This window comes from Schistocerca cancellata, chromosome 2, assembly GCF_023864275.1.
Source record: "Schistocerca cancellata isolate TAMUIC-IGC-003103 chromosome 2, iqSchCanc2.1, whole genome shotgun sequence".
NCBI lineage: Eukaryota > Metazoa > Arthropoda > Insecta > Orthoptera > Acrididae > Schistocerca > Schistocerca cancellata.
The window spans coordinates 238,840,493-238,867,924 of record NC_064627.1 but is presented as its reverse complement, the minus strand read 5'-3'; the positions used below and the strand labels follow the sequence as shown (position 1 = coordinate 238,867,924).

The 27,432-nt window shown below is 43.0% G+C and overlaps 1 protein-coding gene across 1 annotated transcript in view; it reads right to left on the bottom strand.

Moving 5' to 3' along the window:
- Window positions 1–27,432, bottom strand: part of LOC126144848 (solute carrier family 22 member 7-like) — a 213,456-nt gene that overhangs the window by 144,558 nt on the left and 41,466 nt on the right. Inside the window, exon 2 of the mRNA XM_049915516.1 lies at window positions 21,638–21,753. Within this exon, the coding sequence (XP_049771473.1) occupies window positions 21,638–21,733 (96 nt within the window). The 5' untranslated portion in view covers window positions 21,734–21,753. The remainder of the gene's footprint in view (window positions 1–21,637; window positions 21,754–27,432) is intronic.

Sequence of the window (27,432 nt, the reverse complement as noted above, 5' to 3'; positions counted from 1 at the left end):
GAAGTTCCGGTAAGATCACGTTGACCTCCTTCTTTGAATGCAGGGGCCCTCTACTCGTCGAGTTCCACGAGCATGGAACCACAATCAGTGAACAGTGCTATGAGGACACTTTGCAGAAACTGTGATGAGCCATAAAGACCAAAACGTCCAGGAATGCTGTCGTACAGAATCATTCTGAAACTTCCTGGCAGATTAAAACTGTGTGCCAGACCGAGACTCGAACTCGGGACCTTTGCCTTTCTCGGACAAGTGCATAGGTCCCGAGTTCGAGTCTCGGTCCGGCACACAGTTTTAATCTGCCAGGAAGTTTCATATCAGCGCACACTCAGCTGCAGAGTGAAAATCTCATTCTGGAAACATCCTCCAGGCTGTGGCTAAGCCATATCTCCGCAATATCCTTTCTTTCAGGAGTGTTAGTTCTGCAAGGTTCGCAGGAGAGCTTCTGTAAAATTTGGAAGGTAGGAGACGAGGTACTGGCGGAAGTAAAGCTGTGAAGACGGGCCGTGAGTCGTGCTTAGGTAGCTCAGTCGCACGTGGTGTGGCGCACGGTCCACCACCCCCACCTACCTACATCAGTCAGATCAACATGGTACATTGTCGTCAACCGAAAATACCCTACAAATGATAAAAAGTACACAATACATTTGGCGGATTCGCCCTTGTGTCACCAATGCGGCGTGCTAGATACGGACGACCATCGGCTGGTCTGCGGCGAGGCATTGGCTGTCTGGACTCTCGCAAGAAAGATAATAGCGTTCATGCGGCGCACTATCTATACAGCAGTCTGTTCTGACATAGTCTTTTTTCCAGAGGAAACCTATTTTCCGTGTCATAAGACGAACGCAGTGGCGTGGATCACAGGTATGACGGTCCATTACATCTATAGAGACACACGTACGAACTTACTGAACGTCCTGGATTACTGGCAATACTTGCAATATGGACACACAAAACTATTACGGCTACAAGAGTACAAGGATTGGTATGCCAATTTCCTAGTAACGGTTTTTGCGGACCCGCCATATACTTGGGGTGTGCCGGATGCGTAAAGATGAGCGGCGGTGCTTTCGTTGTGAAACCGACCACGTAATGTGATCGACTAAGAACACTATGCGAACATGCGACCTACGAAAAACACAGGCTTGAACAGTTAGCAAATGGATGTCCTTCAAATTTTGTTTTCATATCCATAAATACTTTTCTTTAGGGTGCCGGAGGTGGCCCCACTTAGATTTTGTTGTTATTTCATGCTGCATGGTAGGACGGCAGCGAGGTTCCTTACCGGACAGTTATCATGTGTCAGGACGTACTATGTTTATTTTGTGAATAATAAAGTTTTCTGTTTCTTCTACCTTCCTTCGTATAAAATAAATAAATAAAAAAAAAAGATGGATAGAGCGTCTGCCCTGTAAGCAGGAGGCCCCGTGTTCGAGTCCCGGTCGGGGCACTCAACTTGCCCGCGAAAGGCAAAGGTCCCGAGTTCGAGTCTCGGTCCGGCACACAGTTTTAATCCGCCAGGAAGTTTCATATTAGCGCACACCAAGGCTGGATGCTAGCGATGTGGTTGAGAGACATTGCAACATCCTCTGTACAACCTGCATCTTTCATTGTGTGATTTTCACATCTTTGGTGACCTGAAGAGAGATATGCGGGGACGTCGATTTCAGTCGAACGAGTAAGTGCAAGGGTGGGTGCAATTGTGGGTTCGCAAGCGGCCGACCGCGTTCTCCCAGTGGGATAGTAAATGTCTTAATGCGTGTGTTGATTACTTTTGAATGGAACGATTTCATGGTCCCGTTGTGGCGTGTGTTCTGTTTTCATTTGACTACCCCTTATAATCTCCCAGCACACCGCCAAAGGCGTCCGTTGAGCTGTAAAAATAGTCATGTGAGTAAATGATCAAGACTTAGGGAAGTACATATAATGCAGGTCAATAAAATTAACATATTTAACGATAGTAAATAAAGAAACATTAGTTGCTTTGTACACACTTTGCGCTTGGAAGAATACATTTTGTGTTGTTCAGAAGAGATCTCCACCCCCTCGTACTGTTACCGATTTGTGGACACCCCTGCAGTATTCATGGCGACAATTCCCTCCAGCATTACTTCAGACATTAGTCGAGTCCATGCCACGTCGTGTTGCTGCACCTTTGCGTGTTCTCGGGGGCCCTACACGGTATTAGGCAGGTGTACCAGTTTCTCTGGTTCTTCAGTGCAAGAAACGGCAAGGTTTTCATGGTTGGCTTACAAAGTTTTAAGTGTCTAAGGAGAAGATGTGTTCAGCTTGACTGTTAGAAGGGATTAGTTTATAGGACATACCCTGCGGTGTCAAGGAATGGTCAGCTTGATTGTGTGTGAGAGTGTGGGAGTGGGTTAAAATTTGCAGAGGATGACCTAGGTAAGCTCGTTTAAATGGATGCGGATTTAAATAATTATGGTGGGATACAGAGGCTTGCAAAGGTTTGCCTAGCGTGGAGAGTTGCATCTAACCAGGCTTCAAATAACAACAACAGGCAGCATTTCGTACAATTGTAAAGGTTTTTTAAATTACCCCTACCAGTCACAAACTTTGTCAACTACTGTATTCCTTATTTATTTAGCGACTTTTTTTGAGGGAATACCCCATCTTCAGGCTACATGGCATTACAAAAACCATTTTACAATAAGCCCATACCGATGTTACATAGTCTCTTCAGAAATGCAGTGGTTATCCTGTGCAAGAAGAGAAGACTTAGCAAGAGGCGATGTCACTTTTGAAGCTGGACTGATGTTTACATGAAAATGTTTTGTAACAGTCACTCACTTTCTTCTTTTGGTGTGGCAGTCTCGTTGTGATGCGCTGAGGTGTTTCCATTTCCGTGGCTCTCTTGGCTTTCTTGGTCACTGTTCACAAATTTTCATTAACGTAACAGGAACTTGGAAACACGATAACAAACAAATCTTCAGTGCAGTGGACAAGACGGCAGTTGAAACACGGCTGGGTTCGATTTGACTATCGATTTGTCGATGTATGTGGTGTCAGATGTTTACATGTCTTCTGCACGTCTTGTTATTGTATTACAGATGCAGGTTGAACACAGCATGATATAAACTATTTATTTTAGATATTGCTAAGCTATTGCTGGGGCTAGAGTCAAACGACTGTCATGTTATGTATCTTTTATTCTAAGAGTTCTGTAGCGAAATTGGAAAAGAAATATGCATTTATGAAGTCTGTCATTTCATTCAGGATCTCGTTACTCCCCATGTGACCATGGATCAATATTTTCATTTCTTCCAAGAGGGCCATTTTCCAGCTCTTTTCGAAATTATGTAGTACTTTGAGATCGTTGTCTATTGTAACACTGTGTCCTGTTTCATTTATTTGTTTCGCTAAAGCTGATTTATTCGGTTTGGCAATTCTGAAACAGTTAATTTGTTCTTTAAAGCGTGTTTTAAAATTTCTTCCCGTTTGGCCAATTAATATTTTTTGCTATGACTGCATGTAATTTTATAAGTTCCTGATTTGTTAAGTTTCTCTGTGGGATGTGAGATGTATCAGTTTCTTTTTTAAGGTGTTATTGGTGGCAAAGTTGATCCTCATGTCTGTTAAACAGCTTAGATATTTTGTCTGATATTACGCCTAAATATGGTAACTTTATGTACTTGGGTTTTGGATGTTGTGTGAGGGAGCTGTGTCACATTGTTGTTATTTTTTTTTTGTGCGTTGTGATAGTGTGTCTATTTCATGTTCGTGATATCCATTATTATGTGCAATGTACGATATTTGATTTCATTTCTGTCTGATAGTCGGCAGCATTAAGTGGGAATTTCTGTGCTCTGTCTAACAAGGATCTGAATGCAGCTTGTTTATGTGAGTTGGGATGTGTTGAAGATTTATTAATGACTGTGTCTGTGTATGTTGGTTTTCTGTATACATTGATATTTAGAGTTCGGTCTGCGTTGCTTATTGTCATGTCTAGAAAATTAATTTTGTTATCTTTCTCATGTTCTAGGGTGAACTGGATGTTGTGTAAATTATTGTATTTGTTTAATAGCGTTTCTATTTCTTCATCAGTTCCATTGTATACAATGAATGTGTCATCAACATATCGGCATAGTGTACTATTTTCTTGGTTATTATGTCTTTGTTGTTGAGAAGTTTATTTTCAATGTCGTTAATGAAAAATTCTGCAATGATTACAATTAGAGGACTTCCCATTACTAGCCTACATCTTGTTTGTACATTTTGCCATTAAATGTGAAATAATTGTGTGAAAGAACAAGCTCTAGCAAGTCTATTAATTCAACCACTTCAGCTGTGGACATAGTCTGACCTTTTAATAAATTATTTTTGATTATATCTAGGTAGCGATAGCGGTAATTTAAAAAAACCTTTACATATTTCTTGAGACAGTCACGGTCGAAAAATAGTCAAAATGGCTTCAAATTCGTACAACTGTATTTCACTCAAATCAAAAATGAGTTTGCTATACTTATGCTGAGATGAAAAGCATTTCAAGAGATAGACTAGGTTGGAGAGTTGCATCAAAACAGTCTTCGGACAACAACGAGAAACAACAACAACTACAACAATAGCTCCATTCTGTACAGCTGGTAATTTACTAAAATCGATAATGAGTTTGCAATAACTATGCTGAGATGAAGGGGGTTGCAAGGAATAGGCTATTGTGGAGAGTTGCATCATAGCAGTCTTTGGACGACAACAACAACTATCAACAACAACATCCATTCCATACAATTGTTATTTTACTCAAAGCTATAATAAGTTTAAAGAACGTTTTTAGTAACGACCGTGCACATGCATGATACGTTTCAAAACAATCCAGAAATCACCTATGTTTGGTTTTCGTGAGCATACACTGATGCACGAATGTCTTATGGGCAATTCAGTTGGCTGTTTTCGGAACTGACTTTGTAACAAACATGGTTGTTTGTGTCCATGTGTCTCTGGATTTATAATTTCTGTCGCGGCATATATGTGACTCACTAGCATCAACAACCGTTTATCGTCCTAGGATATCCACGAAAACTGAGGTACAGGCTTGCATCTCAATTCTGAAACCTGTATTGCAAGCACCCTCACATGCAGTCGGTGATTGTCTTTGTGCAAGGCGAAACGAAAGTTTTTCCCATCACCTAAATCAGATTTATAACTAAAAAGTCTGTCCCTTATTTTCCATGATATCCCGAAGTAAACTTTTCGAAGAGAATGTCATCAACGTATATTGTTTAAATATTTTCGTTATAATTTATTTTGTCTTCGCCATTCTTTGTTTGGGCCGTTCATTGATAGCCATTATATTTATATGATCAGTGTGGTGAATTCATTAACTCCATTCACTTAATAAGAGTTAAAGAAACCATGAGCATTTAGAAAATGAATCACTTTTCTAGTCGTGTTATTCTTCACTCACACGCACTCCATCAGGCAGAGATCCATCTACAACGTTCCGTCATGTCTCCGTTTCGCGCCCATTCATTCTAGGCTTGCTTCTGAAGCTAAGAAAATTTCTTATACGTGCCTCTCTATTTTATAATCGTCCCCTTTAAATGTACTGAACCTCCTAAACAAGATATCTCTTTTCCCGTATCTATTCAAGAAGTCGGAATGGTGAGGCCATGAGGTGCTGATAGGCTGCATCTGTCGGCTCAGACCGAGATCGGCTTGCTTCTACGCGTCACTGTTACCAGTGTGTCAAGGACTGCTCACAGACGTTTTTTACCTTTTGTAAGGATACCATTGATGAGTGTCTTGTCTGGTGGAATCTTTTTTTCGACTTACGCTTTACTAAATTTTTCACATTAGTGATGTACTAGTTAGGAAGTTTGTTGGGCACTATATGTAACATTCCATGGGGAGGTGGACGTATGACAGATAATCTGTCTCTAACCTAAGGAACCTAAGGAACCTAATCGCCATTTCTGTTGGTTTTGCGATAGGACGTTAGTTGATCTACACTCCTGGAAATTGAAATAAGAACACCGTGAATTCATTGTCCCAGGAAGGGGAAACTTTATTGACACATTCCTGGGGTCAGATACATCACATGATCACACTGACAGAACCACAGGCACATAGACACAGGCAACAGAGCATGCACAATGTCGGCACTAGTACAGTGTATATCCACCTTTCGCAGCAATGCAGGCTGCTATTCTCCCATGGAGACGATCGTAGAGATGCTGGATGTAGTCCTGTGGAACGGCTTGCCATGCCATTTCCACCTGGCGCCTCAGTTGGACCAGCGTTCGTGCTGGAAGTGCAGACCGCGTGAGACGACGCTTCATCCAGTCCAAAACATGCTCAATGGGGGACAGATCCGGAGATCTTGCTGGCCAGGGTAGTTGACTTACACCTTCTAGAGCACGTTGGGTGGCACGGGATACATGCGGACGTGCATTGTCCTGTTGGAACAGCAAGTTCCCTTGCCGGTCTAGGAATGGTAGAACGATGGGTTCGATGACGGTTTGGATGTACCGTGCACTATTCAGTGTCCCCTCGACGATCACCAGTGGTGTACGGCCAGTGTAGGAGATAGCTCCCCACACCATGATGCCGGGTGTTGGCCCTGTGTGCCTCGGTCGTATGCAGTCCTGATTGTGGCGCTCACCTGCACGGCGCCAAACACGCATACGACCATCATTGGCACCAAGGCAGAAGCGACTCTCATCGCTGAAGACGACACGTCTCCATTCGTCCCTCCATTCACGCCTGTCGCGACACCACTGGAGGCGGGCTGCACGATGTTGGGGCGTGAGCGGAAGACGGCCTAACGGTGTGCGGGACCGTAGCCCAGCTTCATGGAGACGGTTGCGAATGGTCCTCGCCGATACCCCAGGAGCAACAGTGTCCCTAATTTGCTGGGAAGTGGCGGTGCGGTCCCCTACGGCACTGCGTAGGATCCTACGGTCTTGACGTGCATCCGTGCGTCGCTGCGGTCCGGTCCCAGGTCGACGGGCACGTGCACCTTCCGCCGACCACTGGCGACAACATCGATGTACTGTGGAGACCTCACGCCTCACGTGTTGAGCAATTCGGCGGTACGTCCACCCGGCCTCCCGCATGCCCACTATACGCCCTCGCTCAAAGTCCGTCAACTGCACATACGGTTCACGTCCACGCTGTCGCGGCATGCTACGAGTGTTAAAGACTGCGATGGAGCTCCGTATGCCACGGCAAACTGGCTGACACTGACGGCGGTGGTGCACAAATGCTGCGCAGCTAGCGCCATTCGACGGCCAACACCGCGGTTCCTGGTGTGTCCGCTGTGCCGTGCGTGTGATCATTGCTTGTACAGCCCTCTCGCAGTGTCCGGAGCAAGTATGGTGAGCCTGACACACCGGTGTCAATGTGTTCTTTTTTCCATTTCCAGGAGTGTATAATCAGCGGTGTGATTTTGTTTTGATAAGATGCATTTAGCTGCCATTTTTGTTCGTTAAGATGAATGAAGAGAAAACTGGAATGATTGGACATTGATGATACAAGACTGTAGTTAACCCACAATTCGGGTTTTTATTAACTCCTAGGCCACTGTAAGGAAAATAAACAAATATATGATATTAACTTTTTACCCACAGCTTCACCCACGTACGAGAATGACAGATGTATTGCACACATACGTATCTGATACCCTGCCATACAACTCCAGAGAGGATTTTAAGTTTACTTGTGGTACTATATCGTGTGGCATGCACTTACGTCCCGAAACACGTTGACAAAAAGATTGGCCAGCTGAAGTGCTGATTCTCACGACCTGATTGACAAACTGAACTTCACAAACAAAAGGCAACCGCACTAAATATTTTTTAAGTATTCGAATCAAATCCATGATGGTACATGTTTTCAACAACCAGAAAAATTTAAACCTCTTCCTTAATCTATCTCCCTCTTGAACCTGTCTCTTCCCACTTGCACCTGCCTCTCCACAACATGTCCCACCCACCTCCTCACAACCTTACCCTCTTCCACCTGCCTTATAACTGTTGTGTACGACAACATACACAATGGTGAGGAGATGTGGGCTACATAGTGGTGCAGAAACTGTCATAGTCGGAAAGCTAGACAGAAGCAGAAACGATTAGCGAACAAGTTAACACAGTAAGCAGAAGATCTACTTAACTTGTATTTCTCCAAGCGAACGAAGACTCATTACAAATAACAGAACAAGAAACAGGGCCCAGCTTTGTCAACAAGGAAGAGATCCTCTGTACTAAAGCACGAACGGTGGAGTTAGAGAGGAGCTTAGGTGGTGTCTGTGTAGCCTCACGTAGTGAAGAGGTTCCACGCGCTATCCTATATTATGACGGCAGAGAGCACCCATAATCCAGAGCCGCTGAACGCATGGCTCAGTAGGCGTGAACCATTAGGTTCGCTGGATCCCACATAACTGTTGCCGGTGTCTGACGAAAATTTGTAATTCCATTGCGAACTGTAAGACAGTGATAGGTTGGTATCGATAAATGAGATCACACTCACAACCTTCCCCTCTTCCACCTGCCTCATCCCCCTCCCCACCTTCCAAAAACACACTCTTCCACTTCCACCTCACACCCTCACCCTATTCTATGTCATACCTTCTTCCATCTGCCTATTCACACATTCTTACAGTTACACCTGCCCACTATCCATTTTCCACCTGCCTCCTACTCCTACACTCTGTCCATTCTCACCCCTCTGTCCAACTCTTCCTCTCTCCGTTCATCTCTTCCTTCCTCTCAGTCAACCCGTCTCCTCCCACTCACTTCAACATCTCCTCCTCCTCTTCTCTCTGTCCACCTTCTCCTCCCCATGTCTCATCCATTTCCTCCCCCCCCCCCCCCCCCCTCTGTGACGATCTCCTCTTCCGAATCTCTGTGTCTATCTCCTCCTCTCCATTTCTCTGACCATCTCCACCACCTCATCTTTCGGTTGACCTCCTCCTCCCACAGTCTATATCCATCTCCTCCCCCCTTTCTTTGTCCATCTTGGCTTAATCTCTCTCTCTCGGTTCATCTGTTTATGTCACCCCATTTTCCCCGGCACCCACACCCCAATGGGTGGTAGGTGCTTCTTACCCCCACAATGCTTTCTTCTAGACAGTAAGCGGTATGTGTGATATATGTTCGAAATCGATTGAGTAATTTAGAAGGAAGTACAGAACATAAATACAGGGGTTGACGAAACTATGCAAACAACAAAAATACGATACATTACCATGCTAATACATTGCAGAAAACTCATAGGCATTCAAAACAGCTTCCAGTCGTCTCGGAATGAATAAATACAGATCCTGTATGGTTTCAAGTGAATCTAATAGCTATTTTCCTGATAAATAGAGGCAGGATCAGATAATGATGATGGGAGGTGGCTGCAATCATCGACCCATCTCTACAAAATAGATCACAAAACCTAAGTAATATGGATGTCTGGTGACTGTGGTAGCCACTGGGGTACAAATTGTGTTCCATGGGATGGACCGGATCAGCCAACATGGTCACATAGTCCTTGGAAGTAGTGAGATTTTGCAGAATAACCATGAAGCCCATGGAATACCATGATATGGCTGCCCAAATTATTATTGCATCGCTCCATGTTCCACTCTTGGGAAGTAAACTCTACCAGAAGTCGGAAACAGTGTGAAACAACACTCATCCGCTCAAACGATTTTCTTCCATTGCTCTACAGTCCAGATTTTATGGCTCGGTTCGACGTTTTCGTGTTACAGGCACCTACATCACTGATGACTGATATTGGAATTATGGCCGGCCGCGGTGGTCTAGCGGTTCTGGCGCTGCAGTCCGGAACCGCAGGACTGCTACGGTCGCAGGTTCGAATCCTGCCTCGGGCATGGGTGTGTGTGATGTCCTTAGGTTAGTTAGGTTTAAGTAGTTCTAAGTTCTAGGGGACTTATGACCTAAGATGTTGAGTCCCATAGTGCTCAGAGCCATTTGGAATTAGGGCTAGCCCACTAAATCCGTGCTTATGGAGTTCCCTTCGTGGTATTTTGATGCGGACAGGGTTCATGGCTCAAATGGCTCTGAGCACTATGGGACTTAACATCTGAGGTCATCAGTCCCGCCGGCCGGAGTGGCCGAGCGGTTCTAGGCGCTACAGTCAGTTTCGAATCCTGCCTGGGGCATGGATGTGTGTAATGTCCTTAGGTTAGTTAGGTTTAAGTAGTAAGTTCTAGGGGACTGATGACCTGAGTAGTCCCATAGTGCTCAGAGACATTTGAACCATTTTTTCATCAGTCCCCTAGAATTTAGAACTACTTAAACCTAACTAACCTAAGGACAACACACACATCCATACCCGAGGCAGGATTCGAGCCTGCGACCGTAGCGGTCGCGCGGTTCCCGACTGAAGCGCCTAGAACCGCTCGGCCACACCGACCGGCCAGGGTTCATGAGAGCGACATTCAGTTCTGCAATGACTGCCAGCTGACGTTTTCTTATTTTTCGTCATAATCATCTTCAGTGATCATCGGTCTCTATTACTCAATACCTACAGAGCTGTGCGTGGCTCATGTTCGTGCCATCTTTATTTAACATCTTGTTTTTACCATATGGCCGCCTCGTCATTTCAGTTACTGGTGTCACTGAATTGCTGTCTTGCCTGCCAGTGAGCGGCAGCAGCAGCGTGTATCGATAAGTGCATTGTCGTACTATCTCTGGGCGACCCATAGTATTTCCTGGTCGTCGTGTGTCTGGCAGTCAGTTAGAGAAGGACCAGCAGAGCGGTCGCGACGCAGCACCAGTGCAGTCGAGCACAGAGCCCCTGTGAGGTCCGCACAGCCAATACCAGTGGCATCGACCGTTTGTTGGTCGTTCGGTCGGCCATCTCATCGACGATGTGTATTTGGGTCGGTTCCTTCCTGTGGAGAGATGTCGGTTGTGTTCCCTCTGCATGGTTGGGTCCGAGCCAGTGTATCCGGGACGTCGTCCGTCCGAAGGAAGTCAATGAGTTGGAGACGCACCAGCAGTGCAGTTGCGACGGAGCAGCAGTCGCGGACGGACCAGCAGTCCAGTCGGTCGATTGGCGTGAAGCAGCAAACAAGTCCCCGTCGCGCTAGGTCGGGCTGGAGCCGCTGGCAGCGTGCACGCACGGTTGGAGTGCGAGGCGCTGCTTGCGAGTGCGAAGTTCGTCGCCCACCGATCTTGGACATGAAAGTTGAGTCTTCACATAAGTGACTATCGAGCCTCAAGAGTTTACATTTCTTCGTTTGATTCTGGTTGTCGCTTTTGGCACATACCGGGGAGCAACAACATGTGTGTATTTAAGTCGGCTAAGATTCCAGCCGTCTTCCTGTGGAATTTAACTTAATTTATTCTCTGTTATTGAGATTCAGTAATGGTATCTTCTGCCTTGTGGCCGTTGATGTTCCGGTTACCTGCCCTGGTCGTTGACATAATTTTAGGCAGTGTATTTTCCTCGTCGCATTGTTGCTGTCCAGCGCGGCGTGTACTTTGACGGCTGAGGTATTGTTAGTCGTCGTGGGCGCCAGTATGCTGTGTGTCGTTGTATTGAAATCTTTTGGTCGTTTTGCTAGTTGCGTGGAACGGAACTGGTTTGGTTGATTTGTCGGTCGGCTGTCTCTCGTTTGGGGTGCCTCCAGATTAAGAAGTCGTTGGACGGGCTGACTGTCTCACCTAAACGGGCGTTAGTGTCACAATCCCAGGCCGACTCTTGGAAACTTCTCAGCGCCGTTCCTTGTGTGTTACATAGTAACTTCCGTGTTTGAGTTTTAGTTATTTGGTTGATGTGTGGCCTTCAGCCGAGTTTTTATATATACTGAATTAATGTTCCTCTCTTGCCCTTTAGGCATAGGATTGTTTTTCCTTTTTGGGGCTTTTAGCCGAATTTTACATCAAATCTTAATTTAAGGTCTTAAGCCGTTAAATTATTGTGTTGATGTGTGGCCTTCAGCCATGTTTTAACATCTCTTAAATTAATGTTCTTGTTTTGCCGTTAAGGCATAAGACTGTGATGCTTGTATGGGCCTTCAGCCGAATTTTGCATTCAATGTTTTAAGATAAGGCCTTCTACCTTTCGATTGAAACTCTTCTTATTGCTTAATATGCGACCTCCAGCCAAGTTCCATTAAAATTAGATTGCTAAGACCCTCAGCCGATTATATTGAAGACTTAGAAAATATTCTTGGGTGAAACCTCCAGAAGAACCTTGTATTTCAGTTTTTGCTTAGGCCTCGTATCTTCCATTTTCAGCGTGGCCTTCAGCCAATCTAAAGTTAATCAAGGAGGTCGATTAAAGTTTTCAGTGTTTTGCATTCTTGTTGTAATACTGTGTGTTGATAAATAAAGTTTGTATATTGACAGCAACCTATTTTGGCCCCTATCCACAACCTAGCCCGCTCTGGCCTGCTGGGCCACGCATTTCACACGCTTCCGTCCGCGATGTTACTTAGTGGATGATGTTTTTCTGTTTCTCCCGTATGCAGCATAAATTGTTGATACCGTTTCTCTTGACACACCAAACACTTCGGCTACCATGGTTACAGAAACACCTACCATACGAGCACCAACATTTGCCAACGTTCAAATTCACTTAGCTGCGACACAATGCATTCACACAATTGCACTAGACTTGTTTGTAGCGGGAAACAGGTCGATGATTACTGTCGACACTGGTCTTCGCAGAAGCAGTAGTACTCCGGGCTGACTCCAGTAACATATTCCAAAACAATATTGCAAATATTTACTGAAGCACCATTGACAGAAGCAATGAAACACAAAGAACAACCAGTACCCCAGCAGCGACTGAGCAGCGCTGCTGCATAGTCGTAGCAGCCAGAGGAGGCCAGGGAGGTGCTGTGACTGCTCTAGCACTGGTTCTCTTCGTGAAATTGCAAGTACCTGTCTAAACATCACAGAAAATGCGCTTCATGACTCCGAGGCGGGACACCCTGTATATATGTGATATGACTAGCTTCCTGCCCTATGTATGCCACATATATTGCAAACATCTCGTCTTCTCCCTCACTTTGTCTATCACCTCCTCCCTCTCTGTCTGTCTATCCTCCTGCCCCTCTATCGCCTTCTCTCCCTTCTGTCCGTCTTTCTCCTCCTACCCCTTTCCCTATCCAACTCCGCCTCCCACCTCTCTCGCCTTGTCACGGTTCACGCGGCTACCCCCGTCGGAGGTTCGAGTCCACCCTCTGGCATGGGTGTGTGTGTGTGTGTTGTCCTTAGCGTAAGTTAGTTTAAGTTAGATTAAGTAGTGCTTAAGCTTAGGGACCGATGACCTCAGCAGGTTGGTCCCTTATAAATTACCACAAATTTCTAAATTTCCCACCTCTCTCTGTCCCTCTTCCCCCCCCCCCCACTCTCCCCCTGCTCTATTCACCTTCCGTGTAACCCAGGTTTCACACCACTCCCAGTCGAGTGGAAGATGGTTCTTAACGCCGGCAGTACATGCTTCCAGACAATAAGTGATACGTGCACAAGGTTTGTTTAAAATCAACCCACTGGTTTAGAAGGAGATCTGGAACACACATCAGGGTGATCAGACGTCCATTTTCTCACAGGATATTCCCAACAAAACACATTTGGGATGCACAGTATATTGTCTCGTGTCTCATTAACCGTCCCCTATATTTCGAAACAGTGTGATTTTAACTAACGTGTAGCATTAGCAGCTGGTGGACAAATGTGATCACATTTAAAGAATAAAGAAAATACTTGTTTGATTAAAATAGACTCAACGAGGCAGATTTGTTGAGTACTTTGGTTGGTACTTCGAAATGGCGAGTACTTCTCCACGTCCATTTTCTATACGCATTGTCCTTTGTTCCAGGTGGTCGTGTTTAAAATTTGGTTTTAGACCGTTAGAGTCACTGTTATGTTACTTGATGAGATATGCTGAAAACTCTTCACAGGAAAGCCACCGAACAAAATAAGCGGTTTATTTCCTGGCAAAATTAAAGCTGAATTTCCATTTCTGTAAGTAGGACAGCAAAGCGAGAAATATTTTGCACATTGTGCTCCGTCGACGGGACATTAAACATTAATTTTCTCTTCCTCCTCCTCCTCCTCCTCCTCCTCCTCCTCTTCCTGTTTCAATAAAAACTTCTTCACAAAGTAGGATGTATTTTGTTACAAGACTTGTAAAAGAAGCCATTACAAAAGACGAAGAAAGCGTGTTGCTGCTGAGGAAGATCGCCTAGCCTTCATGAAATGAAACTTAACAATTCAAACAGTTCAGTGAACTATACTGCTGCGATCATCAGAAAGCTGTTTGAGAAGATATTGACCTAGCCCAGAACAAAGTGTGAATCTATAACAGTAAATGTTTTAGTTCGATACGCATTGTGTCAGATGCTGAAAGATGTGAAGTACGTTTCAGATATGGTGATTACTTCTAATAACAAAAGCGTAAAATTTATGATAATGTTTCTTCGATATTTTGTGTCAGTTAAGAGCAGGCAAGTAAAGGTGAAAGACTTCCAGAACATAACAGGTGGAAAGGCTGATATTATAGCAAATGGAAATTCTAATAAATTTCATCTGAAGGATAAAATAATTGCATTCTGTGGTGACAGCAGCAACACCAAGTTTGGAGTTGTAGAAGGAAAGGAATAAAATCATGTTTTTACAAGACTTAAGCCTTTGCTGAAGAGCTACATAATGGTGTAATTTGTGCAGCGCATACGGTGCGTAATGCAATAAAAACTGGTGTTGATATTCCGCCAGTAGACATAGAAACCATTGTGAATAAAATGTTTCAACATTTCCACATTTAAACCATTCGTGATGAAGGACTGAAAGAGTTTCGAGACTTTCCTGAAGTGTAATATAAACAGGTGCTTGGTACTGTTAAAAGCGGATGGCTTTCCTTGGAGAATTAACAGAATTACGTACGTGTATATACAGGGGACGAAAACCTTATTTTTTTGTCTTAAGAACAATGCCCTACTATCTTAAAAGCATTCTTTAGTGATCACATCCTTGGCTTTATTTTATTCAGAGCGGACTGAAAATGTTTCATCAGCAATAAGGATTGCTGAGGCAGGAATTACGTTAGCAGATGAAGTTTCGGAGGAATTAGAAATATTGATAAGCAAAATGAAATCGGGGAAGAATTCAGTCTCTAATAAGTACACTGCAATAAGATGACTCGCTGAAAGACACTGATTTCTTGGAAATTTCAAATTCACTTTGTGAAACATTAATTGACAGTATTGAAAAATAGTCTTACCAATTTCATGTGCTGGAACCACTTAATCGGATTCAGCTCAAATATTCTCTTCTCTGGAAGATGGTTCAGCAAAGTTTTAAAATTTTAGCAGAGTGAAGACGAATTTTTGAGGAAATGAACCACGTTAGAAATATATATAAAGTGAAAAACCGTAAATCAAGAACCGTTTAGTAAGCTGCTGAAAAATCGTCTATTATTTCCCACATCCTAGATATCAGCTGCAAAAATTTGTAACTCATTACTATGTTTGTACTAGCTGTACCTGGACCTAATGCTGCTGCAGAAAGAGTGCTCCCTATCACAAATGCCATATGGACTCTTAAAAAGAACATGTTTAGTGAGGAAACTGTAAAGAAAATAATCATAATTAACACCCATTTGCAAGACACTTCATGTGCTGACTTTCGTAAAAATTCTGTTTGATTGTATCAAACTCCTGAATGACACACATTCTACTGTACCACACAGCAAAATGCACTTTTTTCAGAAAGTATGCACATGCACATCGGAATGTCGATGCCGATTGAGAGTGAGAAATAAGTAACTTAGTACGATGAACTATGTAGTTGTAGCATAAACCAAACATTTTAACACAACTCTACTACATAGGGATAGTATAAACCAGGGTTTCCACAAAATGTAGGTTCACTTCAACTCTTATTTGTGACCCATGTTTTCATTCTGCAGATCTGGTACGCTAATTCGCCATAACATATACACATATATGCACTTTCGCCAGGCGTAGTGCAGCAACCCGACGTGGTCTCAACAAGTCGCTAGTAGTCCCCTGCAGAAGTGGGCTGTAGCCATCGATTATTGCGAAAGTGTTGCTGGTGCAGGATGTTGTGCACGAATTGGCCTCTCTGTTATGTCCCATGAATGTTGGATGGCATTCGTGTAGAGCCATCTGGGTGGCCAAATCATTCGCTCGAATTGTTCAGAAAGTTCTTCAGATCAGTCACGAACAAGTGTGCCCCTAAGAAATGGCATTGTTGTTAGGGAGCATGAAGTCCATGAATAGCTGCAGATTGTCTTCAAGTGGCCGAACGTAACCCTGTCCACTCCATGCCATATAAACACAGCCCACACCATTATGGAGCACCACCAGCTTGTACAGTGCCTTGTTGACAACTTGGGTATATGCGTTCGTGGGTCTGTGCTACACTCGAACCCAACAATCATCCGCTCTTACCAACGGAAATCGGGACTCATCTGACCAGGTCACGGTTTTCCATTCATCTGTGGTCCAACTGCTGTGGTCACGAGCCCAGGAGAGGCGCAGCAGGTGATGTGCTGTTAGTAAAGTCACTCGTATCGGTCGACTCCTGCCATGACTGATTAACGCCAGATTTCGCAGCACTGTTCTATCGGATACGTTTGTCGTACGTCCCTCATTGATTCTGCAGTTATTTCACGCAGTATTGTTTGTCTGTTATCATTGGGATCTCTACGCAAGCGCTGCTGCTCTCGGTCGTTAAGTGAAGGACGTCGGCCACAGCGTTTTCCGTGGTGAGAGGTGGAATTTGGCATTCTCAACACTCTCTTGGCACTGTGCAGCTCAGCCAACGAACTGTTCTTTTATACCTTGTGTACGCGATACTACTGCTTCCTTATCCTGAAGTTTCTCCACTCTTATCCTTCTACGTATGGACCTGACCTCCTGCACTTTCGGCCTCACAATCCCAATTTCACTGCAGATTAAATAATGATGAGTGTCATCAAATAATCCCCTCACAGCCTTCCTGAATTCCTGATCTGTTATTATATAGTCAATGACAGATCTGCTTCGCCTGCCTTCCCAAGTATACCGGTGAATGTTCTTATGTTTAAAAAAGGAGTTTGTCATTACTAAGCCCATACTGGCACAGAAATCCAAGAATTGTTGTCCGTTCCTGTTGGCCTCCATATCCTCTCCAAATTTACCCATAACCTTTTCATACGCTTCTGTTCGATTTCCAATCTTGGCGTTAAAATCATCCATGAGCAGAACACTGTCCTTGTCCTTTAACAACTACATCACTGAGCGCCTCATAAAAACTATCCATCTTGATCTGTCCCTTCACAATGCGCATATACTGACACAATCCTAATTTTCTTGCTAGACACTGTCAAATCTATCCACATCAGTCGTTCGTTTACATACCTTATTGCAACTACGCTGGGTTCCATTTCTTTCCTGATGTAAAGCCCTACACCCCATTGTGCTATTCCTGCTTTGACGCCTGACAGGTAGACCTTGTATTCTCTCACTTCCTCTTCTTTCTCACCCCTTACCCGAATGACACTAACAGCTAAAACGTCCAGCCCCATCTTACTTGCAGCCTCTGCCAGCTCTACCTTCTTCCCAGAATAGCCCCCATTGATATTAATAGCTCCCCATCTCATTACCATTTGTTTGCCAAGTCGTATCTTAGGAGTCCCTGGTTTGTCTGTTAGAGGTGGGACTCTGTCACCTACAAAGGTCCGAGGTATTTTGCTCTGATTGTAGCCAGCATCATATTTAAAGTACCAGGGAAGCAGGTTGCTAGCCTTACTTGCCCCGAGTCCCATTGAGTTTTACCCCTTACGGCTGAGGGACTAACCGGTGGATTTGGTAGTCTTTGCCGTATGAGTGCAAAGGTGACCACGACTCAGAATATGTCCGAGATGCCCAGCCTTATTCCAAAGTAACTGGTATCCCGACTGTCGAGACCACTTACTTGGCCACTCAAACGTTGTCCGTGGTTCATGAACTAGGACATGACTACAGGAACCCACACCATGAACCACCTGGCATCTTAATGTGAAGAAAAATGATGAGATGTGAAACTAATGGTTGTACGGTTTTGAAACGTTGCCATTTGGTCGAAGATGAATAATTAAATAGATAAGTTATATTGTTTGTTTAGTAATTCACAAGTAATTATTGACTGAGAGAGCGATGCATTACAATAAACTTGAAATGCGACTCATCATCATGAGTACACATACACAATAAAAATATTAGTACCGTCCTAAAGCTACACCTACAATGGCATGCTGAATTTTTTATAAGGAATCTTTTTTAAATGAAACTAACGGTATCAATGTTCTACGTCTTTATTCTTCATGTCTAATTATTTTTCATCCCCCCTCCCCTCCCTGCAGGTAGAGGCCGCCAAATTGTAACGTATAAACTGATAGTGTATAACGTAACTATGTCGGTGCTTGAGAAACAGCGTGCTGTAACCGAGTTTCGATTTTGAAGAATTCGTCCACACATACAGCCCCCTCTCGTTCAGCATGACAATGACAGACGTCATACAATCGCAGCGACATCTGCAGCAATACGACACTTTGGTTGATTCTCATCGATCATCCTCACGACATGCCCTCACCAGATTTTCATCTATTTCCAAAACTTAAAGAACATCTTCGAGAATTGTAGAAGGGAAGGCGAATGGTCAACTTCGGTTGGTTGGGAGAATTTTAGAAAAATGTGGTTCACCTGTAAAGGAGACTACGCATAAAACACTAGTGCAGCCCATTCTTGAGTACTGATCGAGTGTTTGGGATTCACTCCAGGTTGAATAGATCGAAGACATCGAAGCAGTTCAGAGGCCGACTGCTATATTTGTTACCAGTAGGCTCGAAAACACGCAAGTATTACCGAGATGCTTCGGGAAGAGGGAATCCCTGTAGTGAAGGCGACGCTATTTTCGAGAAACGCTGGTGAGAAGACTTAGAGAATCGGCATTTGAGGCTGACTGCAGAACGAGTCTATTGTCCTCAACGTACATTTCACCGCGAAGATAAGAGAAATTGGGTCTCTTACGGAGGCATATAGATAGCCGTTTCTCTCTATTTCTATTTGAGAGTAGAGCAGGAAAGGATATGACTAGTAGTAGCACAGGGTACCCTCTGCCACGCACCTTATGGTAGCTTGCTATGTATGCGTGTATGTACACTACTGGCCATTAAAATTGCTACACCAACAAGAAATGCAGATAATAAACGGGTATTCATTGGACAATAATATTATACTAGAACTGACATGTGATTACTTCTTCTCGCAATTTGGTTGCATAGATCCTGAGAAATCAGTACGCAGAACAACCACCTCTGGCCATAATAACGGCCTTGATACGCCTGGGCATTGAGTCAAACAGACCTTGGATGGCGTGTACAGGTACAGCTGCCCATGCAGCTTCAACACGATCCCACAGTTCATCAAGAGTAGTGACTGGCGTATTGTGACGATCCAGCTGCTTGGCCACCATTGACCAGACGTTTTCAGTTGGTGAGAGATCTGGAGAATGTACTGGCCAAGGCAGCAGTCAAACATTTTCTGTATCCAGAAAGGCCCGTACACGACCTGCAACATGAGGTCGTGCATTATCCTGCTGAAATGTAGGGTTTCGCAGGGATCGAATGAAGGGTAGAGCCACGGATCCTAACATATCTGAAATGTAACGTCCAAAGTGCCGTCAATGCGAACAAGAGGTGACGGAGACGTGTAACCAATGGCACCCCATACCATCACGCCGGGTGATACGCCAGTATGGCGATGACGAATACACGCTTCCAATGTGCGTTCACCGCGATGTGATCAAACACGGATGCGACCATCATGATGCTGTAAACAGAACCTGTATTCATCCGAAAAAATGACATTTGCCTTTCGTGCACCCAGGTTCGTCGCTGAGTACACCATCGCAGGCGCTCCTGTCTGTGATGCAGCGTCAAGGGTAACCGCAGCCGTGGTCTCCGAGCTGATAGTAAGCCGGCCGGTGTGGCCGTGTGGTTCTAGGCGCTTCAGTCAGGAACCGCGTGACCCCTACGGTCGCAGGTACGAATCCTGCTTCGGGCATGGATGTGTGTGATGTCCTTAGGTTAGTTAGGTTTAAGTAGTTCTAAGTTCTAGGGGACTGATGACCACATATGTTAAGTCCCATAGTGTTCAGAGCCATTTGAACCATCGACGTCGTTCTAAACAGACAGTTTATAAAACCATCGAGAACATCAAGTTCGCCACAACATCTGGAGACAAGAAGAATCGCATACCAGTTAAGAGTGTTGCTGCTACTGCACTTGTCGACGGACCTTGTCTTTTCTGTGGTTGTAGACTTAATTTTAGTATTGACATTAATGATACTTTCGACCATGGTAATGGTTGGCTCACTGTAGCCATTGTACGTGGAGGTACGGGAGATCCTAACGTACCTGGACTTGAAAGTTTTGTTGATAGAGACATTATCGCCTATCGTACCTACCATATGGCAGAACTTGCAAATAAAAACTTTGGTAAATCATCTTATATGTCGCCTTCTGCATTGTCTTTCTATACTCGTAATAAGAGAAAAATATCTGTAAATGAGTCTGTATTCATTTGGGTTAAAGGTGAAGGAGTATGTGAATATGTAAAGTTTGTTGGTGACTGTACTTTGTATTTTCATAAATAAATTCATCTGTATGCAAACTGATCTGTAGCGTCTGTAGCACGTCATCTTCGTGGTGTAGCAATTTTAATGGCCAGTAGTGTAGTTGTAGAGGATTTCACTTTGGTAGTGAGGAATCGGTGCAAGCAAGGGTGAGGTTGTGGCTCCGTCAACGAAGTCAAACATTCTTTCAACAAACTGGTGTCTCGTTGGAAAAACTTTGCTCGTCACCATGGCGCCTGTGTTGAGAAATAAATATGTAGACTTGAGGAATGAAGATGTAGAATTTTAATAACCTTTATTTTATTTAAAAAGTTTTAAGAGTTTTCAAATACAAAACTGAGAGACATTGCTTTTCAACACACCTTCGTACTTCACTCCATTGTACTGCCGATGATGAGGGATAAGTTTAATGATTTAACGATTGCTAAAGCTGATGTGGGGACTTCTCCTTCCTGACGTCCATATCTCAATCTTCGCGGCCGTCGTGAGTACTAGGAAAGCATTAGCGGTGTTCTGTGTGTCTTACATTTAATAATAACTGGAACCTCCATTGAACTACGTAATATTGTCACGTGGTTATGTAATATTATCATTACCTGTAAAGATTGGTGCCATACAGACAAAAATTTTGTCCGTCGTTATAACACGAGCACGAGCCACCATGGTCAACCACAACACGTAAAAATAAAGTACGAAACTTTACAAACAACTAAATAGTTTGTAGTACGAAATTTCCATTTAGGAGAATAAGGAAGTCAGTATCAGAGCCCATTGTTGTGTAGTCGTTGTGACTGACTGTATTAGGATCTATGCTATGTTTTGAACTACACTTAGCCAGAGGTCGATAAAATACCAGGATGAAGTCAACTATATTGGTTAAGTCTTCCTCTAGTACTCCTGCTCACCACAGCCAACAGTTTAAAGCATAATTTTCAGATCAAAATTAATATTAAACTGCTTTAGCAAGTAATAATCGCGCTAAGAAGCTGTGAAGATGATTTCATTAGAAAAAGAATAACTGGTGTGAATGCATTACAGACCTGTTGGATGATTGACTCGATTCCTGGATCAGAAGAATCTTCGGGTACTGGAATGTTTGCATCTTGTTTCCCCTGAGTGCTCGTTGTACAGACCATCTCCAGAAAGTTGTAGGGTCCTGTAAATCATTTTGTTGACTGTAATTTTATGATTTTGCCGCAAGTAATTCACACAACTAATGCAGAAATTTTTACTGCAAGAATAATAAAAGAGAAAATGATTATTATTCTCCCGGAAATAAAAGTCCAACTCTCATTATTAAACGAAGCGTTGCAGCTTTGGTGATATGTTCTCACATCTTCAAAACATAACTGTTTTTCATAAAGGTCTGACAATGCTCTCCTTTATTTTTAATCTCCCCTCCTACAACTTTGCCGCTGGTGATTCAAGAACTAGTTCAGTGCTCTTCAGCTGTTAAATCAATAAAATTATCTCTAATCAATATTCAAAATGTCCTTTATATCGAAAGTGACGTCCAGCAGAGCGCATAAATTCGGTTTGTCCCGAAACATCCAAGGTGCAGTCATAAAATTTTTGACATATTATACCACATTGTGGCATCAAGAATGTCAGGTAGTCACTCATGGATACAGCTAATGGATTAATTTGACACTGAAAGGTGGGAATTAGAACAAAGCTTCATTATTTAGCGGACGCAGAGTTCTTTAAAGAAAAACAGGAAAGCACAAGACACATAATTTTATGTGTATTATGATGTGCTTTGAAAGAAATTAAATTCAAAGGGAAAGCTAAAAACGGCGCAGAATATGATTAATTCGACACACTTCCAAAACTGATCAATGACCTGTGACTTTAAAACACAAAATTAATCTCCAATGAAGTTCTCGATTACTTCTTCGTTTTCATGGACATCTGGCTCTCATGACAGAACATCTATATCTTTGGTTGATGCCTCTATGAAAGTTTGCGTTCGAATTAAGTCGAACATGAAATTTGTGGTATGTCACTGCTATTGAAAGAGCCTCCTGGCAAGCAAATTTATTTACACTGAAGCGCCAAAGAAACTGATGAAAGCGTGTGTAATCAAATACGGAGATCTGTAAACGGACAGAATACGGCGCTGCGGTCGGCAACGCCTGTATAAGACAACAAGTGTCTGGCGCAGTTAGATCGGTTAGTGCTGCTACAATGGCAGGTTATCAAGATTTAAGTGACTTTAAACGTGGTGTTATAGTCAACGCACGAGCGATGACACACATCATCTCCGAGGTAGCGATGAAGTAGGAATTTTCCCGTACGACCGTTTCAAGAGTGTACCTTGAATATCGGGAATGCGATAAAACATCAAATCTCCGACATCGCTGCGGCCGGCAAAAGACCCTGCAAGAACGGGACCAATGACGACTGAAGAGAATCGTTCAATGCTACTGCAAGAACGGGACCATTGATGACTGAAGAGAATCGTTGGATGTTACAGAAGTGCAACCTTCAGCAAACTGCTGCAGATTACAATGCTGGGCCATCAACAAGTGTCAGGGTGCGAACCACTCAACAAAACTTCATCGATATAGGCTTTTGGAGCCGAAGGCCCATTCGTGTACCCCTGATGATTGCATGACACAAAGCTTTACGCTTCGCCTGGGCCCGTCAACACCGACATTGGACTGTTGATGACTGGAACAACATGTTGCGTAGTTGGACGAGTCTCGTTTCAAATTGTATCGAGCGGATGGATGTGTAGGGGTATTAAGACAACCTCATGAATCCATGGACCGTGCATGTCAGCAGGGGAATGTTCAAGCTGGTGGAGGCGCTGTAATGGCGTGGGGCGGGTGCAGTTGGAGTTATATGGTACCTCTAATACGTCTATATACAACTCTGATAGGTGACACGTACGTAAGCACCCTGTCTGATCACATGCATCCATTCACGTCCATTGTGCATTCCAACTTGGACAATTCCAGCAGGACAATGCGTCAACCCACACGTCGAGATTACTACAGAGTGGTTCCAGGAACACTCTTCTGAGTTTAAACACTTCCGTTGGCCGCCAAACTCGCCAGACGTGAACATTATTGAGCATATGTGGGATGCCTGGCAACGTGCTGTTCAGAAGAGATCTCCGACCCCTAGCACTCTTACTGATTTTTGGACAGGCCTGCGGGATTCATGGTGTCAGTTCCCTCCAGTACTACTTCAGACATTATTCAAGTCCATGCCACGTCGTGTTGCGGCACTTCTGCGTACTCGTGGGGCCCTGCGCGATATTAGGCAGGTGAATCAGTTTCTTTGGCTCTTCAGTGCAGTTACACTAAGGCATCAACAAACGTTTTTGTCGGAGAGCGTAATTTTACTGTACCTACTACGTTAATAATAAAACAGCTTCTGTTCATTTTTTTATTATTAACATTACGATGTTCAGCCTGTTTTGGAATCAAACCAATGTATTAAGTATTTTAACACTATTGTAACAACAGTTCTGCAACGTTAAAAATAATTAGATCTGTAAGCTATACGTGCTCGCACGCTATAAAACTCATCGATTAATCTTCGCCTCATTTCAATCCCTCTCTCTTTTCCTCACCATTTCTTTTATGCCCTCTCTATTTTCCAAGCAAATATACTCACAGTATCACCCTTTAGTGCGCACGTGCGCATCCTGAGCTGGTGTGTGTAACAGTTACTAAAATTAAGCATTGCGCATTCGTTGTTTTCTTACACGGCATCTTTTACACTAGGTACCTCTCAGCAATAGAGTGGTTACAACATCTAAAATTAATTCGTATCCAACCGTGTTACTTAACATCCTTAGTAAAAATGCAATTTTGATTTGGGACCAAATACGCAGATCAGCCTTCCCTCAGACGGCGACAGGTGGAAGAGACAGTAGGGTGGGCTCAGCAGCGATCTGTCATGTCCTTACCCTCTTCCGCTCCCCCCTCTCACCGCACATACCTTCCCCTGCCATCTCCACGAATCATTGCACAGTATTTTACTGGCAATGAAGACGAAACAACCCATCATTATGTAGCGCATCTTCTTATCTGTAATACACATGTGGCGTTATTTTTCAATTTCATCTTAAGCCAGGCCTCTTTCTTGGAAACAAATCACTCAGGGTGCTGAGAAGCCTGCAAATAGTCTGTCTCTTATGGAAGTTTGAACGAGCATAATAAGTACAGATCCCAAGAAAAAACACTGGGATAGAGTATCAGTACATTATAGAACATTGCATTCTCATAACAATAATACATATGCAACATACAGCACAAGCTAACTGCCTTTTTTGGTAACAGATCAATCACAGTCCTTCTAAGCCATAAAATATCCAGTCTGTTATGGAGTTCAAACAGGCATGAGAGGTATAGATCACAACAAAAAACACAATCTTGGTGCAAATCGACTTAATTGCTACTCTGACATCCGACATTAAAATGTTCGAAACCATGTAGCATTGGCTATGAAATATGAGAATGATTGTGAACATTCTCGCCATTAATACTTAAGGGAAAGCATTCGCTTATGCAGGGTTGTATTAACGAATTATAAATTATTTGCTGCTGGAGATACGTTTTTCTTCAACTACTGTTCTGCAAAATCTCAAAATGCGAAATAAAGTAAACTGCTGCCTTGTGCTCCTAACGAATGGAGTGCCACACAGCGGCGATCTTGTTGTTTGTCTTCGCCAACAGAAGGCAGCACACACACACATACACACATACACACACACACACACACACACACACACACACACACACACACACACACACACACAGATGCACTCATAAGTACACTTTTCTCTTCCAATAAAGACACAGTATTTTATCTTCTATTAAAATGAAACAGCCAGTCACTAGCTTTGTTCTCTGTGCATCCCACTTGTAAATGAGCACAGTTCAATCATTGTACAACATTTGGTGTGAGGCCCATGGAACCACAAAGTAAATATTATCACATCTAAATTGTCCATGAGACGGTTGTATACCCTTAAAAAACACAACTTAGTTAAAATTATATGCTTGTCAAGTGTTATTGCCTTACCTAAAGCTTTATCAAACATGCGTAAATATACACAAATTGTTCATGACAATATTATTTATACATCTAAAATGCATAAAGATATTGAAATCATGTTGTAACTACCAGTATTGTCAATACCTACAGCGTGTTTTATTTATCAGATATATTACATAAGCACATAAGTAATGGCTATTTAAATGTTATTATTACATTGTAAGTGTCTATACTATTGTTCTAAAAACACATACTAACTAAAATAATGTGTCAGTTTCTGGAAGAGCGCAATTGTCATGCACCTTATATCGAACGCATTAAATACGACTGTGGACTCACAAATTAAGAACCACAGTAAGATTTCCACGTCTAAATCGTTCTATAAAAGCGTAAAACAGACGTTGCTGAGAAATAACAAGCTGCACTGTCATTTCATCTTTCGTGTAAATGAGGCAATGTTACGATACCGGACTTATCAGGAACCATTTTTGGTAAACATTTTTGGAAACAGTGATCAATTAATTATTATATTTTGACTAAAGTTCAGTCTTGATCACTCATGTATGTTTTAATGATACAGGTAACCGGTTTCGGTTCTTTCTACAGAACCATCATCAGACCTGTGGATAAATTTTAAGAAATACCAATCTTTAAATAAAATAAAAGTGTCTAATGATGTTAAAATTTAACAAGATAAGATAAAATTAATTGTACCCATGGCTCCCAGCCACCTCCGGGCTGAGTAGCGGGTTACACAAGCCATCGAAATTTTTAAAAAAAAAAAGTTTTTTATTTTGATAGCTGACCTTTATACATTTTTATCAGCTGAATCCAAATCTAGCCTTAGTTTTCTTGTATCACCCATATTTTTCGATCAATATGCTTTTTATTATATAGAATAAATATCCTATGCTCTACGGTAAACGGGGAAATTAATGAAACGCTTTGTTACAACATAAACATTGTTGTATTTACAGTAGGCTACTTAAAACAATGATATGTGTTAACAGAGGTTTCACTTGTCAGTTGGAATTGGTTTGGATTTTATTTCTCTTTTTTCTTTGAAGCCTCTTGTGTCGCTTTTTCTAAGATGAGTCGCTTGCTGAACTTCTCAGTGAAGTGACCAACGGTAGTCCCCCATAATGTTGGTGTTCCAGCGGAGATGGTAGCGTGTTTCCATCACTTTAATGTCCTGGCGAAAAGGCTCTCCTTGCTCCTCACTAACATCTCCCATATTGTCCGGGAAGTAATCAAGGTGACTGTGCAAAGAGTAAACTTTTAGACTCATAAAACATCCTAAAGTTTTAAACTTCTTTAACATTGTAGCTATAATACAAACATATTCTGGGTCTTTTTCACGTCCTAAGAACTTTCTAACGACTTCCTTGAATGATACTCAAGTTTATTTCTCATTTAAGGTCATTGTGGATTCAGAGTTAACATCAAACATCAATTTTCTAATGTCGGGTACGACAAAGACGACTTCTTTTAGTTTGGCTTCTGAAAGGTGTGGAAACGTTTGGCAGAGATACCTAAAACATGGTCCATCTTTAGGCAGAGCCTTTACAGAGCGGCCTAACTTTATATGTAGAGGTGGTAGGTGTACGTTTTTTGGATCTACAAGGTTTTTGTGCAGAATGCTCTTCTCACCAGGTTTCAAAGACTCCCTCACAGGCCAGTTCTTTTTGCACCAGTGTTGATCCCTAGCCCTACCGTCCTATTCACACAAGAAACATGGAAATTTGGTAAAGCCACCTTGCTGACCAAGGAGCATGCATGTTACTTTTAGATCGCCACATATCGTACAACCATGAGCAGAATA